The 18141-nt window shown below is 39.5% G+C and overlaps 1 protein-coding gene across 4 annotated transcripts in view; it reads left to right on the top strand.

Annotated features, from left to right (window-relative positions):
* The window catches only part of PRKN (parkin RBR E3 ubiquitin protein ligase), a 1287790-nt gene that overhangs the window by 707063 nt on the left and 562586 nt on the right, over positions 1-18141 (top strand). For all 4 annotated transcript variants that reach the window (XM_064598332.1, XM_045865856.3, XM_045865855.1 and 1 more), the window contains exon 6: positions 1613-1728. In XM_064598332.1, the coding sequence (XP_064454402.1) occupies positions 1613-1728 (116 nt within the window). The remainder of the gene's footprint in view (positions 1-1612; positions 1729-18141) is intronic.

Raw genomic sequence — 18141 nt, 5'->3', positions numbered from 1 at the left:
GTCTAGCTTAACACCCTCCCACCCTCCACCAGGTGATTCTGGTGCAACGGGTGTTTGAGAGCCACAGGTGTTACTCATTTTATCTCAGGTCAGAGGAGAAATGAGGTTAGTTGGGTTATAAGTAGGGAACGAATAAATGAAAGGTAGTGCTGTCAGATGTATAAAGGGATGATGGTAGAATTCGTTGAATAAACCTACTGATGTTTTCATTTAAGAAAATATATCTAATGCCTCTTCTCTGCGGGGCACTGTTAAGATACAGATATGAAAAAGGGATTCCATAATACTTCAGAGTCTATATCAGGGGTGGACCATTAATGATGGCCTATGGACAAAATCCCATTTTCCAAATGTTTTGATAAATAAAGTTGTGTTAGGACACAGTCATAGGTGTCCATCTGCATATCGTCTGTGGGTGCTCTCAGGCTACCATGCAGATTGAAAAGCTCAACAAGGACCCACAAAGTCCCACAAAGCCAGAAACTAATATCTGGAGCTGTAATAAAAGGTCGAGTCTAGTGTTTCCAGGGGAACTACTGTCCACATTCCAGGTAGTTATACTCGAATGGAGGTGTGGTGTGCAAGTGCTCTTCTGCTGTCCAGTGATAAACTTGTGCTGGATTTTTGCCGCAGCAGAGAACTTCACTTCATGGACGTGGTGATCGTGGAAGGTGTAAAGACTGTCAGGCAAGAGGCAGAGCAATTACTGTGCGGAGCTCCTTAATGTACCAAGGGTAAAGGGGTGTGTGAACAAATGGAGAAATAACAAGGGGAAGAAATGAAGAAAAATAAAAAGAAGATTTGGGTTGAGAAGGGAGCATATAAGCAATCAAAAGAATGTGACCTACGTGAAAAGCTAAGTGTGCAGGACAAGGCTGGCGAAGCCAATTAAGGAGCTAAATACAGGTGTAGAACATTCCCCGCTGCTTAGCGTTGGGGGCAGGGTCCGAGTCTCCCAGGGAATTCTGGGACCCTCTACAGAGGCAGAAAATGGTGCGGGAAGTGTCTGGGGAAGAGTCACCCTCTGCTACTGTGTAAGTCTCCGTGTTCGAACATGCTTATTCATAGGAGTGTTCCCTCGATTCTTTACTCTGTATCACATCCTTGCTGCTAACTGACCGATTGTGTAGCAGGCCATGGAAAAAGCTCTCGGTTTCCCCTTAGAAAGTCTGGTTACTTCCTGCCTTCACCTCTGATTGTTTGACTTTGGGCAAATCATTTCATGGCTCAGTGTCTCCCTTTCCTCATTTGTGAGATACTGTTTCAGGCTTCCTCCTGCATTGACACTGTGCTATTCTACTAGACTCACTTATCATGGAAGGGCATCGCTAAACCAGAGTCACAGAGCATTTCCCCAGCTCCAGGGCTGAAAGAGCAAAGGAAGATGAGCAGAGACACTTGGACCCTCCTAACAAGGGGATTGCGGACTAGTTTGGCATGGGGGTATTAGTTTCCCTCCAAAGATTTGATGTGGACTTATTTCTAACTCATATCTACTAATAGATTTCCTCTCTTGCCCGAAGAGATTGTTCACTGTGAAAATGTTTGGAGATGGGAAATGGCCAGCTGAGCTCCATGCCTGAGATTTCTCACAGAGTTCTCATTCTTTTAGGAATTTTTCTTTAAATGTGGAGCACACCCAACCTCCGACAAGGAAACGTCAGTAGCTTTGAACCTGATTACGACAAACAGTCGAGACATCACCTGCATAACGTGTACCGACATCAGGTAAGGCTCGGAAACACCATCACCCTCCACAGGTTGCTTTCCCAGTGGTGGCCTCTCGTGGGAACCTCCTCAGTGGTTTCTCTTTCTTGAGGAGTGTCTGCTTTGCTTCGATGCCATTCATGCAATGTGGGTGTATTTCAGTATGATCAAATTATTTAAAGTGCCAAATCCTTAGTGTGGTCCATGGTCAAAGCTTCGATGCCGTTCACCCAATGTGGGTATATTTCACTATAATCAAACTTTTTAAAGTGCCAAATCCTTAATGTGGTCAGTGGCCAAATAGTATGCTAAAGATATAAGTGAGATGACTTATGTCTACAAGTAGTGTAATCTTAAAAAAATAAGTGTTAGGAACACCATAATAATTTATGAGCACCATTCATTCTTGGAATATATGATCCATAACATTTTATTTTAAGCCATCTCTACACCCAACGTGGGGCTCGAGCTCACAATCCCAAGATCGAGAGTCGCACGCTCTACTGACTGAGCCAGCTGGGCACCCCAACATTTTATTAAAATGTCTTTTCCACACACTTCAGTTCTTCCATATAACTTGCCCAGTGTTTATATTGGGGCTTCACACATATTCATACGCCCAAAATAAAAGCATGTAGTTAGTTTGGGACCTGGTTATGTCTAATCTCAGTAGAAGAAAGAAAATGTGGAGACGCTGTGTTAGGAAAACCAGGGATAAGGACTAGATTTGAATTTCAGGTTGGGAGGCAAAGACCAAGTAGAAAAACCTGAGCCTATTGAATCTTCAGAGTTGATGGCTGAGAGTAGAACTCCTTACTTTATTCAGATGAACAGAAAATAGTTTTATTCCACATTCTCTGAGGTTGGCTAGAAGCTCAAATTGCAACAGAGGGATCCTAGCCCTGATATCAAGAAGAACTTTTAGTGAAATGCCAAAGTGATTTGATGAATAAAGTCAAAGAATCCTCCTTGTTCCAGACTTTTAAACAAAGAGATAAATACCCTCAGCATTTCAGTGTTGTCTCTCTCTAGTCTTGGGAGAGTGTTAGGTGGCCTTTTAAAATTACCTTAAGCTCTGTGATTTCGTGGTTAGTGGGTATTAACACTCCTAACACAACACTTCTATCCTTTAATAAATTTAAATAAAAATATTGACAAATAGAAGCCTAAAATCCTCAACAGCATCTGTTAGACAAACTTGTATTCAAGAAGGGATAAAAATGAGACTTTTTTTTTTTTTTTTTTTTTTTGCTGCTGGATTTTTAGTTCCTGCTGTGATAGGGAACACCACAATATTGCCTAAAATGCAGCTTTCCAACATCCCCTCGTAAGGTGAATGATTGCAACGAGCTAATGTTTTCAACTTGCAAGAACAGCTGATTTGTCTGGTATTTCAGGAAAGGACCTGGGGAGTCCTGAAACCGAGAGCTCGACAGGTCTGCAAGCACTGAGGAATTAAAATCACGTCTCAGTTGTTCATAGGAGAAAGGAGTTTTTCTCTGAGTCAGAATGCAGCCTGCCAGCCAATGTTTAAAAACCTTCCATTAGAGTTGGTAAAGATGGCGTTAAGATATGTAGTATTGATCGTACTGTCTTACCCCGAGCATTGCTCTCCATGCTTCCTGCTGCTAAGCTATCGCCTTCGTATGAATAACTCACAACATCCACCCAGAGAAACAAACCACTTCCCAGATGCACAGGGGGATGATTGCTGGAGAAGTAATATTGTCTGTTGCAATAAAATTTTTCCTCTATTTTAAGGGGATTTTATAAATAGAAGCTATTGTATTCAATTAGATTTAAGTGTGTGTGTAGAACCAACCACTTGACTGAATGAGGTCCCTTCGTATATAAGGCAGCAGAGGAATAGTCTGTGTGTAAAATAAAGGAAGAGGCCCTCTCCTCTTACAGTGAAGGATTCATACATAGGGATTTCATAAAAACCTGCATAAGACACACCAATACTTTATGTTGTACTTTGCTAATTGTTGTGGTTTCTTTTTTTTTTTTTCCTGCAAATGCTTTCTTTTCTAATTTAGAAGTGATTCACTCACAAAAACTTAAAAAAAAAAAAAATGTTTTTACCCTCATGGTTAGTAAGATTTTGGTTTAATTCTTTCCAGCATCTTGAGTTTGCCTAAATATTTGCATGTATACCTGGGGGGGGGGGGGGGCATGTGCGAAATGTAATCATATTGTATATATAGTTTTGTATCTGGCTTTTTCCACTTCACATTGCATCATGAGAAATTTTCCCTGCTATGATATATCCTATGAAAACAAGTTTTGTTTTTTGTTTTAAATAGGTACCTAAGATTTCATCATTTGAGAATACTCTAATCATTTCCCTATTGCTGGTGATTTGAATTATTTCTAATTAAAAATATTAAGTAACGCTTAAATCTATATCCCTTTCCAAAAATCATCGACTGCTTGTTTTGAATCTAAGAATAGTGTCTTAGAAATGGTAACAGAAGGTCAGTGTTAATGGACATGTTTAAGGTTCTTGATGCATATCGCCAAGTTTATTTACATTTTAGACCATGATTGCCTATCAGAGGGTTCCCAGCTGCATCTTTTCCAGTATTATGTTCATAGTTTTAGTTTTTGCTTATTTGCTAAAGGACATTAATTTTGTCATTAATATTTTTTTTTAATTTTTATTGGCAAGTTTGAGCATTTCTAACTTATTTGCATTTTCTTTTTTCTTTTTTTTTGTTTATTTGCATTTTCTATTGTGAGAGTAAAATGCAGGACTTTCTCAGTATGAAAACTTTAGGAAGAATCTGAAGAAAAAAAAAAGATGGACTCTGCAGTTACTTTCTCATTCACTTAAATATCAGTGTGTCCTTTATTAATATAAGGTTTTCTGACCTGTGAATGTATGTTTCAATGTATTTCTTTGGTTTGGGTTTTGAAATATCACATCATTCTGGAGGTAAATCAAGTTATTTAATTACAGAATTGAAAATACAAATTGGGGTATCTATTTATATTTTATGTTTGTTTTATTTATTTTTGTATGTACCGTAATCATCCATCATTAGTCAAATTAGGCATCATTAACTACATAATAGATTAAAACCAGAGGATTAATTTCAATTGCACTTGTTGGTCACTGGCATATGGGAAAGTGATTGACTTTTGCATATTAACCTGGTATCCTGCAACCTTGCTGTAACTGCTTATTATTTCAGGAATTAATCTGTGGATTCTTTCAGGTTATCTGCATAGATTATTATGTCATCTGTGAACATGCGCAGTTTCATGTCTTTCTTCCCTATCCATATCCCTTTATTTCTTTTTCTTGCTTGTTTGTATTAGCAAAGCCATCCGGTGTGATGTTGAAAAAGAGTGGTCCAGAAAGGACCCACTTGCCTTGTACCTCATCTTAGTGGGAAAGCTTCAGGTTTCTTTCCTAGTTTTCTGACAGTTTTTACCATGAATGGGGGTGTTGGATTTTGTTGAATACCTTTTTCTGGGTCTACTGATATTATCATGTGATTTTTCTGTTTTAGTCTATGATGGATTATATTAATTTATTTGAGTGTTGAATCAGCTATTTATACTTGGGTTCAATCCCTCTTGACTATTGTATATAATTCTTTTTAAGCTTTTCTGTATTTGATTCGCAAATATTTTGTTGACGATATTTGCATCTATGCTCATGAGAGGTATGTGTCTGTAGTTTTCTTGTATTGTCTTTGTCTGGTTTTAGCATTAAGGTAATTTTGGCCTCATAGAATGAGTTAGGAAGTATTCATTCTGTTTCTGTCCTCTAAAAGAGATTGTAGAAAATTGGTTGCAAGGTAGAAATTTTATTTATTGTTGTGCTTTACAAACATACGATTTTGTGTACAAAGAGATTAATATCTCTTTCATCTACATTCTTTTTTTTTTAAATCAGCCTTTTTTTTTTTAAAGATTTTATTTATTTATTTGAGAGAGAGAGAATGAGAGACAGAGAGCATGAGAGGGAGGAGGGTCCGAGGGAGAAGCAGACTCCCTGCCGAGCAGGGAGCCCGATGCGGGACTCGATCCTGGGACTCCAGGATCGTGACCTGAGCCGAAGGCAGTCACTCAACCAACTGAGCCACCCAGGCGCCCTCATCTACATTCTTAATAAGTGTCTAATAACATATTCAAGGGTCTCCAACACCACTAAGCCAACTTTTTGACTTTAGGAAAATAACACAATCTCTTAGGCCTTCAGGTTCCTTATAAAGTCTGAGAATTGCAGTAGGTCATCTATAAGTTTCCGGCTGGTTTTAAAAGCTTGCAAGAGGTAGGAACAGTGCTTGCTCACAGCTTATAAATTGATCGTATCATTTGAGAAAACACTTGTTTGTGGTCCTGCCTGCTGACAAATGCAGAAATAAAAGATGAGGTTTTCAGTGACACTCATTTCCACAGCCCACATTTGTGGTTATAATATGTAAAGGTCTATATGTCTAACATAGATGTGTTATTCATTTCCAGATATTAGGCTTAAAATTTTATTCAGGTACGTGGTTTGTGTCTTTCGAGTTTACCTTGTATATAAAATATTTTCCCCTCTCTTGGGGCACCTGGGGGGCTCAGTCAGCTAAGCATCAGCCTTTGGCTCAGGTCATGATCCCGAGGTCCTGGGATCAGGCTCCCTGCTCAGCAGGGAGTCTGCCTCTCCCTCTCCCTCTGCCCCTCCCCCTGCTCCTGCGCTCATGCTCTCTCTCTCTCTCTCTCTCTGTCAAATAAATAAAATAAAAATAAAAAATAATAAAATATTTTCCCCTCTCTTAGAGAAGTGAGCTATTTGAGAACCACAGTAGCCTGAGGTTTTACATGAACCAGCAGATTCCCATCTGCCATCCAGCCACGCGGTCCCCTCTACCCACAGTAGTGAGTTGATCTGCAGCCACTCAAGGTTATCAGTTGATAGTCTTACGTTTATGAACTAAAAGTAGTGAACTGAACAAAAAGAAAAAAAAAAAAAGACAAACCCAAAAAACAAAAAACAACCAAAAACTTGAGCCAAGAACAGAAAGTACAGCACTTGAAGGCAGAACGGCGATGTTGTTATGTATTTCCTTTTTTTCCCCCAAGTTTTTATATAAATTCCGATTAGTGAACATACAGTGTAATATTAGTTTCAGGTGTAGAATTTAGTGATTCATCACTTGCATCATAATTTTGTTATGTGTTTCCAATAGAAATTCCATCAGAAAGGCTCAGAACACTCCCGGATAGCTCAGTTCGACTTAGGAGTGGCAGTCTCTGCACGGTGAGATTTGTGTGCTTTCCCTGACCAGTATGTGATATTGCAACACACCATGCCTGGGGGAAAACGGTATTCTGCTTCTTGAATCTTACTTTGCAATATTATCCTTAAAATTCAAAATGTAAAATTTGAAAATTACAAAACAGAAATTATTAGCGTGATACCATTTGGCAAAAAAGAAGGAAATCATCCCCACCCTCCTGCTTTGCTCCTTCTGAGGCTGCCTAGTGAATGCCTGCACGTTTTTCCACCTTTATCTGCCGTTCTTCAGTTTACAAAGCTGAAGACAAACTAAAAAAAATAACCATGTTTGCACAGCCAAGATTTAACTTTCAAGAAACAGGTTTTAAATCCCAGCTCCTAGTAGGACATTAAATCTAAGAACTGGTACTACCTTATAATTTTCCTCAACTTTTCCAGTAAAGACTTATGTTTTTGATGTCATTGTTGTTTGATATAAATGTATTTTTATAATTTTCTTGCTTTCAAATTTGTCTTAAAATTCATTCAGCCTATTGAAGTAATGCTGCCTTGGGACTGCAGACTTAAAAGATTTACTTGGGTTTGGAGATTAGTAAAGATTTATCTCAAAGTCCATTTGTACTTGCTCTTGGTATCCTGGGGGAGAGTGATTTAACTATCATTTGGCAGTATTTTAGTATGCATTCATTCATTCATTTAACAGAGATTTTAAAAAATGGGGATCTTAGTTACTTTCCTTTGAATACATTTGTTATGTCTTAGGCTTCTCTCAATTCACACTTTAATTTTAGTTATATTTGGCATTTATGCTGTGATTTAGAATTAATATACAAGTTCTTTTTCTGTCCAATTTCAAGACATTGCTTAACAGTTATATTTTATCAACTTAACCGTTTCTTGACATTCTGGCATTAGATGGGAACTGATGGTTTTATACATTCATCGGGGTCTGAAGAGCATCTTCAGAGACTCCAGATATAGCCACGTATAATTTAACTGAAATCTTTAACATGGCCTCTTTCAGTAAATGGCTTTAGTTCTGTAATGGAAAAAGTGTTGGATTTTGTGTGTGTGTGTGCGTCATAGCTCTAGAGACCTTCTTTGTGCCGACAGATCTATTTATTTCTCTTATTAGAGAAATAGCTTGTATACTCTAGGTAATGTAACATGCCAGGAACAAAAGATAGTTTCGTATAAGTAGGGGAGAATCTCAGAACGTCTGTTTTACATAGCATTACAGAGAAAGGTAAGCCAGAATAGCACATTTATTTCATAATAAACAGGAGTCTGTTATAGAGTAGCATGGAATATCTTTTACCTTTTTAAGATGAAACAGGGAACTTCAAAGATACATCTTCTAGTTTGAAGCAGGCTACTTCACACTGTGCTCCATACCTCACGGGAGGTAGCTCTCTCTGCGTGTGTACGCTGGGAGTGATTTCTTTCCTGAAAGAGGGTGTGTGGCACACTCTTGAGAGAGAACTGCTATAAACCCTTCCAGGTTGGAGAGTTCTTCCTATGGGTGAAGTCTCTCATACAAGAAATTACATTGGCTCTTTGAAATGAAAAGGAAGGTAGTGCTTAATTACCTATAATTCTTTCACTAAATTTATTTCAAATTATTCGAATATCTGTCTTACAGATGAAGAAATTGAGGCTAGGACATTGTAAAAATTACATCTGGTCACACCACAAGGAGGGAGTTGAATCAGCCTGTGTGTGAGGTCCCTGGAGTTGGTGCTGTCTCTCATCACACCTGACCCCCTGCAGTCTGGGTTTCCTCTGTGGAGTAAAAGGCAGGGCTGTCTGCTAGGGCTGGAAGGTAGCTTTGCATATGAAAAGGAAAATATTAGCAGTAATGTGAGATACAAAGACAGTTGGAAAACCGGTAAGAGCTGAAACATCTGAGCTCTATACAAGCCCATCTGCCTTCTGGGGTGCAGGCGCCACAAGGACACGGTCCAAGCTTGGCCGATGCACAGACATGTTGATGCTTCATGTCCCCCACGAGCCTTTGCATCAAAGAGATTTCAATAAATATTTACTGATTTGAATTAAAGTAAATTTGCTTTTATGCAGAGCAACAAACAGAAAGCAAGTTCTTTCTATGGAACACTTTCCTTTTAGAAAACCCCTTCTTTAAGAGTGCACGTATCATGATGAGCACGGAGTGAGGTATACAAGTGTTGAATCACTGTATTGTACACCTGTAACTAATATAACACCCTAGTAATTATTCTGGAATTTAGAAATCAAATAAATGGGGAAAAAAAAACCCTTCTTCTGAATTTAATAGAATTTTCCAAAACTGAATGAAACAATCAGAAATCAATGGATAGTTCTACGGTGTTAGTAGGAGTAAGGGGAAAAGTCAAATTTTGAAGTCTAACCTTAAGATATAGATTTCTCAGCTATATCGTTTGGGGTCAGTTACTTATGAAAACAGAAGAAATAGTTTATCAACACTGATACTTTGAAATATGAGCCGTGTCAGTTTTAATGTCAGTCAGCGACCTTCATATCCTGCAGTGAACCCTGTAGATTTCAACTGCAAGGGGCTGCATCAGCGGGGTGTCCTGGAGATGTTACAGATGCTTGTGCATGAAATTCGTCTGCCTCACCTTTCCATTTAACTGTCCCTGCGGGTTCACACCAGCCCCCACTGACACTAGTAGGACAATATTGCAAATCCTCTTGGACCAATTTTGTATCCGTTAAGGTCAACCGCGCATGTTGTAAATGTCTGGATTTTAAGCAGTTCATTTTCTGATGGTGGAGGTTAGGAAGCAACCATCTCCATAAAGCATCCAAGTGGCTTTGCTAGAACTTTGTTGACGGCCACACATTATTTTTAAGGTCCATTTTCATTGGAAATAAATAATCACATAGTTTTTAATTAGCAATATTTTTAGAAAAATGTAAGTGGCTTGTTCATTTGTTTTTAGTTTTTTTTTTTCTTTTAGATTTTAATTTATTTGGGGGAGAGAGAGAGAGAACATGAGCAGGGGGGAGGGGCAGAGGGAGAGAGAGAGATTGAGAAGCAGACTCCCCGATGAGCAGGAAGCCCAGACGTGGGGCTCAATCCCAGGACCCGGAGATCATGACCTAAGCCGAAGGCAGACACCCAACTGACTGGGTCACCCAGGCACCCCTTGTTCATTTGTTTTTAGTTGCAGTTTTATCTTTGTAATTAGCAATTGGTTATAAATTTGGTGAGGGCAAGAAATTATTTCCACTGCAAATTATTTGTGCTGATTTCATACCCTTGGGAAATTTCTACCTGCTAGGACATGCTTAGTGGTAAGCAATGACATGACCTACCTTTCCCTCTGCAAACGCCATTGATGTAGCTGCTTATTCCCATGATCTGTAGAAGTAAGTATTTGCAGATTTGCCCCTTGTTGCTTCCACAGTTTGTAGAGTTAGTTACAACCAAACAAGCAATAGTCTCAATCACCTGGAGTGCAAGCAGAGTTATTTATTGAAGTAAGGGTCACGACGTGTTGTTCCTGTTTTTTGTTTAATTTGGCCGATTTCACGTCAAAGAAAGCATGGCCTCCACTCCTCTATCTGCAGCATGCTGGAAAAAAGTCTCCAGGGTTTCTAGATCCAGATATACATTTCCACAGCACTGAGGGCTCCTCCGTGTACAGGTGTGACAGTCCTCACACCGTCACATGTACACGTTAGTGTGTGGAAATGGTGTCCTCCAACACCAGTATCACGGGCAAAGCCAATTCATGCGGACGTCTGCCATCCTTAGCACCTCCTCTAACATTAGGGAGGACTGAAAAGTCAACCTGTTCACTCACTAGGTATTTGCGGAGCTCATCTACGACTCAAGTTAACTGTTCTAGGTGCTTACAGCTGATGGGACGCGGGGCGGACAGATGACAGCTGTATATGCTGGCAGTGAGTGGCGTGGTGGAAAAGGGCTGGCTCAGGGAGGGCAGAGTTTGATAACACCCGAGGGCTTTCTCAGTGTGTCATTCCCCCAAACAGGGACCCCAGCTTCTTTTTTTTTAAGGCCAAGTCTTTCCAACGATTCTTTAAACTTGGTCGAGACAGCATTAAAAAGAAAAAATACATGGAATAATTTGTGTGAGTTTAAGCCGAGCATGCACTAATTGGCCTGCTCCCTCTTCTTTTACACTCGGTCAGCTCGCTGCTGACGTTGTCCGCTGCCACACCTCCTTCCTACCTGTTACCCTGCAAATGACCAGACCTTAACTCCCAAAGCCTAACTCTGACGCCTGGTGCTGCCCTTGCCAGTCTCCAGATCTGGTTCCTTCTCCCGGGCTGAATGAAAGTGTTCTTTGTGGTATTTTCTGACTGTGTAGGATTGTTTTCATATATGCTCAGGCCAGACCCACATGCACACCAAGATAATCTGACCTAATTATATATTCCACGAGGCTAGGACTGCCCAGGACAGCGGAGGTTCAACAACGGGTAACAATTTCTACTGCTCTGTTGACATTTGTTAGATATTTTGCATGTATATTGATCACTTTGCCTCTCTGAGATAAATGTTATGCCCATTGTACAAATAAGAAAAATAAAGTACAAAGAGGGTATCTTACTTGCCCAGAGAGGGTCACATTGCTCTAAAATAGAAAGCATGGATCCTTATTTGTATTTGTTCCACAATGATACTGACAGCAAAATCCCTGCCCCTAGTTAGCGACCATACTGTGTGGCCTCAGGAATATGTTCGTTGCCTCAAAAAAAAAAAAAAAAAGATCGTTAATTGTGGGAAAGAAAGAGATTGTAGCTAGAAGATAGGAATGGGCTGTGGAGGGGTGATTTCAAATAGAAGTTAAATGTTGAAGGAGTATTTGTGGAGTTGTGGCTATTGGTTTATTTGGGATTAATGGCACTCCAACTAATGCACAGGCAGCAAATGAGGGGCGTGAGGGATAACTCTAGTCTGGGGTTTCTGTGAGGGTGGTTCCTTCCCTCCAGAGAAGGCATTGTGTGGGCCCCTACTGCTTATCAGGAGAGGCTATGATCAGGGTCCTAGGGCTGTGGAGCGTAGAGGAGCTCCCTGGGACAAATAGTGGGGGAGGCTTCGGGGCAGCAGCTGTGATGGGGAGCTGAGGAGGACGTGGTACCTGCTATGGAGCACGAGAAGACCCAGAGCAACTGAGCAGCCCACACGCTCTGTGGTCCCCCAGCAGAAGGGAGATTCCTCACTGGGGGTGGAGCCCTGCTCACTAAGATGTCACCTGAGGTCCTCAAGGAGAGATGTCCAGGATTGAGGGCACAGGGAAGAGCATGTACTGGATGACAAGTGGTGCTACCTCTCAGCCGGTCTTCATCTTTGTTCCCTCTGAATATCTCTGCTCCATTTAATCATCTGATTGCTCTTTTGTGTATTCCTCCCTGCAGAAGTATTTTGCTTAGCTGTCCCTTTAGTTTGTCTTGGGAAAGTTATAAGTATTTTTACAGATATAAAATGATATTTTTAAGCCATGTCCCCGTATTCAGATCCATATATATATATATGGTCACTTGGTTGTAATCACAGAGATGGGGGAAAAGACTGTTAATAGTTCTGGATAAAGTGGTGGTTTAATGTTGATGTTTAAAAGTGAACCTTGACTTCTTATCTCATACCATACATTAAAGTCAATATCAAGTGGAATTATGGATGTAAATATAAACATTGAAACAAGAAAGCCTCCAGAATATAAAATAGTGTAAAGTCTTCGTGACTCTAAGGTAGAGGAAGATTTCTTATACAGGGTGAAAAAAATCAATTTATAAGGGAAAAGTTTGATAAATTTATCTACATTAAAATGTAGAACTTATCAAAAGGCACTTTAAAGGAGTGAATAGACAAGCCACAGAGTGGGCAATTTTGCAACACATGTAAGTGATTAAAGGCTCAGAATGTGTAAAGAACTTCTACACATTGATAAAAAAGACAACATGATAGAAAAATGGGCAAAATACTTTGATAGAAAAAAGAAATTATCCAAATGATTTATAAACATTTGAAAGTGGGAAATGCAAATTAAAACTGCTATGTGTTACTATGATGTACCCAACAGAATACCTAAAAGCTAAGAGACTGACAAGCCCAGGTTCTGGTAAGGATATGAAGCAGCTGCACCTCCCATATGCTACTATGGGCTCGTAAACTGATGCAACCATTCTAGAAAATTGATTGGCAGTACATCCTTGAAGATGAATGTACACTTATCATATGACCTAGTAATTCCACTTGTAGGTATAGACCAATCAGAAATGCATACTTATGTTCATCAGAAACACATGTAAGGAATATTCATAGCAGCATCATTAATGATAGCTAAAAACTTGACATAAACCAAGTGTCAATCAATGACATCTTGTGGTATGAACATAAAAGACCATAAATGAATTGAACTACATGTAACTATGAGCATCGTGTTGAGAGAAAAAGTTGGGCACTAAACTCCACTACACTCTTCCCTTTCTTTGTCTCCATGATTTTTCTCCCTCCCCCTTTTCCTCCATTAGTTGTGCCTTTATGATGATGACCTTCCCTAACCCCTGCGTTCCTTATTATTCTTATAATGCTATTTATCTGTCTCCAACACTATGTATTCAGTATTTTATTCAAAATGTATTTTTGTGTTACTTTCTTTTTAAAAAATTTAGAAATACAGTTTTCTGTAGTCTTCTTCAAAGTTGTAGTGTGACTAAAGCATTTGAAATTGTTACCACCTCCAATTAATATTTCTCTGTAGACCATAATGTTTTTGAGAAAAATCTCCCTCTACTAGGAGTAAGCTCAGAGATTTTGATTGAGACTATTCTCAATTCTATCTTTTTTTAAAAAAATGAGTAAATATTACTGGCAGAATAAATATTACTATTAGCCCAAGTATTATCTTTTCCTTTACTCAAAGAACCTTTCTTTGACAAACATTTTTTTTATAAAACAGAACTTGCCAAATAAGTTATTTTTATTTATATGTATTTTGAAAGCTCCACCACATTTAGATGCAGCAAAACCAGAAGCTTTTCACAAATTCACTTCTTTATGATAGAAACATAAATTTATCTGATTAAAAGTAAGAGTTGTATGAAAAGACTCTTCCCACAAGTTAAAGTATCCCAAGAGTTCAATTTTAGATTCCACAATGGAAACCTTTTGTATCATTTCTCCTTTACTTTTGTAAGGCTTAGTTTAAATGTCTTCTCACAAACTTTTTTTAGTGATTTATATCTACTTTAACCTTCAAAAGATGGAAGATTTAGGGTACTCCATTAATTTAATTAAAGATTGTAAACTGATTTTAAATAAAATACAAACAAATTTAGAAGGTTCTTGTAAAGTAGTTAATTCTGTTGTAGTATAGGGAAGGAAAAAAATATTTTCCCTCTATCCTCCTAGTTTCTCCAGCTGGGGTACTGATGAAAGACAGACTAACAAGAGAAAAACAGACAGAAGCTCATTAACATGTGCATCACACATACACATCGGGGTATCCAGAGATGAATACCTCAAAGGGGTGGGTAGAACTTGGGCTCATCTAGCTTCTTAACAAAAGAACAATAAATTTGTAGAGACATGCCAAGACAAAGGAAAAGGACTACAGCAGCAAATTGTGGGAAGGTAAATATATGGGGGACTAATGGAAGATAAGGGCTCATTCCTGAAGCTTGTCATGTAGATTCTTCTGGTACTGTCTGTGGGCTGATAAGGGTCCATTGATTAACTTCTGTCCTTCCTGATGGGGGGTTACTGGGGAGGAGGAGTACCTTCACAAATTTATGTCCTGCTTTTAGGCAAGTAGGGGAAGGGGAAGAGCTTTTCTTATATCTCCTTCTCAGTTGCCTTCAGCTCAAAATAATCCTTATGACAGTGTGGCATATTTTGGCCTGTTTTAGCACCTTTCAGTAGGAAATTCGCAGTCTTTTTTAAGGCTGAAGTTTTCCTAAAAGTGTGATTGATGATGGGAAGAAAAGAGAGACAGTGCATACTGCCACCCTGAAGAGAGATTTTTTTTTTTAATCCAACATCAGTTTTGTCATAACTCTGTTGTTCAGTTACTCCATGTAAAAATATTTGTAAATTTTGGCAGCTATAGTTTCTGCTTTGATTGGTGGAATATCACAGTTTGTTTGACACAATTATGAGTAACATGCACACCACAATTAATTCAAGCATGTTCCACAAGTTCCTAAATTTAGTAAGGACATTGTTTTCAACCATGATGTTATATTCCATCAAAATATATACTCATACTGTCACTTTAAAAACAAGGAATATATTCAATGTTGAACTTTCAACTGAATTACAGTAGGATTCACAATAATGTCAAATATTTTGCCATTAAGAGCATAAACTTCCAGAAGCTTTACTTTGAGTCAATGAATTACATGAAAAGAATAATTGGACAATTTTTGGAATTAACAGATTTTCCATTTTCATCGTATGGTGGGGCACTAATAGGAGACTATTCAATTTAACTCTTCATGAAGTTCTGCTAAGCAAACGAACACTAACAGCTATCACTTACCTTTTTGTACATGCACAAGAAAACCTGGAATCAAAACTGAGCAAATTAATTTAGAGCAGTCGTTTGATCTAAATGAAAAGCCACACTTCACTGAGTAATATGCAAATGTACCTTTTGAGCTGCCTCTGTAAAATCAAGCACAACATTCTTAAAATAACCATGGACTTTGTAGTAGACTCTGATTCTACTGCAGCAGGCTTGTGTCTCTGGTCTTCCTCTGGTGGATGATATTTTAAAAGTCCCTCTGGTGGATGAAAAATGTGGGCTAACCCCTATGCAACTTGTATAATCATCATGAACTTTCTTGAGAAATAGAATTCTGTACTGTAATATTGTGGTTTATAATAAGAAATATATATTTGGTCTTTGTCCATTCAGAGCTTCTAAAACCCTTGGAATTTTCCAAGTGATGAGAGGAACAAAATAAAAAATAAAAATAAGTTCCTTTTGTTATGTTAATGAGATATGGGGGCTGGTTGTTTGGGGAGCCAACCATGAGCTGTAACCCTTGGAAATTTCAGTCCCACATCTGACCTCCAGGGAGAGAAGAGGGTCTGGAGATGGAGTTCAATCCCCAATGGCCAATGATTTGATCAATCATGCCTTGTAATGAAGCCTCCATAAATACCCAAAAGGATTATATTCAAAGAGCTTCTGGGTTGGTGAACATACGGAGATTTGGGGGAGAGTAGCACACTCAGAGAGCATGAAAGCTTTGCACCCCTTTCCCCATACTTTGCCCTAAGCATCTTTTCCATTTGACTGTTCCTGAGTTACATCCTTTCATAACTAAACTGGTAATTTGATAAGTAAAATGTTTCTCTGAGTTCTGTGAGCCACTATAGCCAAGTAACCAAACCCAAGGAGGGGGTCATTGGAACCTCCAGTCTATAGAAGGTGGGTCAGAATCTCTGATCTATAGCAGGTGGGTCAGAAGTCCAAGTGACAGGGGCGCCTGGGTGGCTCAGTTGGTTAGGCGACTGCCTTCGGCTCGGGTCATGATCCCGGAGTCCTGGGATCGAGCCCCGCATCGAGCTCCCGGCTCAGCAGGGAGCCTGCTTCTCCCTCTGACCCTCTCCCCTCTCATGCTGTTTCTCTCGCTCTCACATAAATAAATAAAATCTTAAAAAAAAAAAAAAAAAATCCAGGTGACAGCCTGGACATGGGATTTTGGAGGCATATTTTTATAGGACTGAGTCCTTAAACTGTGCAGTTTGATGCCGTCTCCTGGTAGATAATGTCAGAATGGAGATGTATTGGTGTCTGAGAATTGCCCGGTGTGAGGGGGAAAAACACGCACGCCATTGGCATCGGTACTAGAGTCTTACGTACTTAATATATACTTCCTGTTTTATCTTATTACTGTTGGCAGGGTTTATTCCAAAATAAATAACTGGTACCAACAATCACATTAATAGTTATGGAATTGTAATCAGAACAGGATAAAAAGCCTTGCAGCAAAAACCTTCTGATGACCTTCACGTGCTCTCTATACTGCCCAGCTTCTATTTTTTATACATTTCCTGTAATATAGACCTGTAATTACTTATGATTTCCATTGACCCCACCAACTGTTGGCCTGGTGGCTTCATGTATCTCATAGACCTCAGCCCAGTCCTGGCACAGATGGACACCATGTACCTTGCACGCCAGACAAGATCACTTCATACAGATAAATGCCTCTGAACTGGAGTCCCCACATCCTACTTGCAGCCTCTCTCCTCCTCCTGCCCAGGCCACGTGTCAGTGTCTATCAGTGACATGGGCTCTTCTGATGGGAAGAGATGAAAATGAGAGGGTGTGGTGAGCAGCGCTACAACCCAGAGAGAGCTCGGCCTTCCTGAAATTCTTTTCTTTCCTTTGGCTTGAGATTCTGCTAGGCTCATTCTACAATGCTAGAATGCAAGACGAAATCTGTAATGTTTCCTAAACTTTAGTCAGTCAAATTCATCTCTCTCTTCACTAGGTTAACCCCAGGTTGTGATGCTGCCACCACGGAGGCTGGGGGTTGTCCTGGGAGAGGGAATAATAACTCGTTTTACACACAAATAGGAGCAGAGGGCCATGTGTCCCTGTCGTGTTCTCTGTATTTATTAGTGAGAATTCCCTGTGATAAAGGGAATTATGCCTCTCTTTGTTCATAAACTACAGTGAGAAAAAAGAAAATGAGGTTCCTGGGTGGTGCAGTTGATTAAGCATCCAACTCTTGGTTTCTGAGAGGTTATGACATTGAGCCCCACATGGAGCTCCTCGCTCAGCATGGAGTTGGCTTGGAGATTCTCTCTCTCTCCCTCTGCCCCTCCTGCTTGAGAGCGCTCTCTCTTTTCCCCTCTCTCTCTCAAATAAATAAATAAATACAAAAAATAAAAAAGAAAGAAAGAAAAGCAGGCTGCCTACCAGGTAGGTGAGGAATTGGTATTTGGTTTTCTTATGTCCGCAGAGTGACTTCGATTCCTTGTTCTGACACAGACACTTTATTCCAAGCAAGACAAATTGGCTTTCTGTCCCCAGCAAGCTGCAATCCTAGATTGTTCCAGCACTGACTCCTTTGCTAATGGTAACTAACCCTCATTCCACATCACTTTCCCATTTCGCTTAAAACTCCTCTTTCACAATGCCTCTTTTGGTGAAGCCTTTTCCTGGTTGTTTCTCTCTCACGGATGTAGAAATGTGTACAGA

Source organism: Mirounga angustirostris, unplaced genomic scaffold (genome assembly GCF_029215605.1).
Source record: "Mirounga angustirostris isolate CCGP_5_RB_7025 unplaced genomic scaffold, mMirAng1.0.hap1 SCAF_8, whole genome shotgun sequence".
Classification (NCBI taxonomy): Eukaryota; Metazoa; Chordata; class Mammalia; order Carnivora; family Phocidae; genus Mirounga; species Mirounga angustirostris.
Note: the sequence above shows the minus strand (reverse complement) of the source record. Positions and strands in the feature narration are given on the sequence as shown.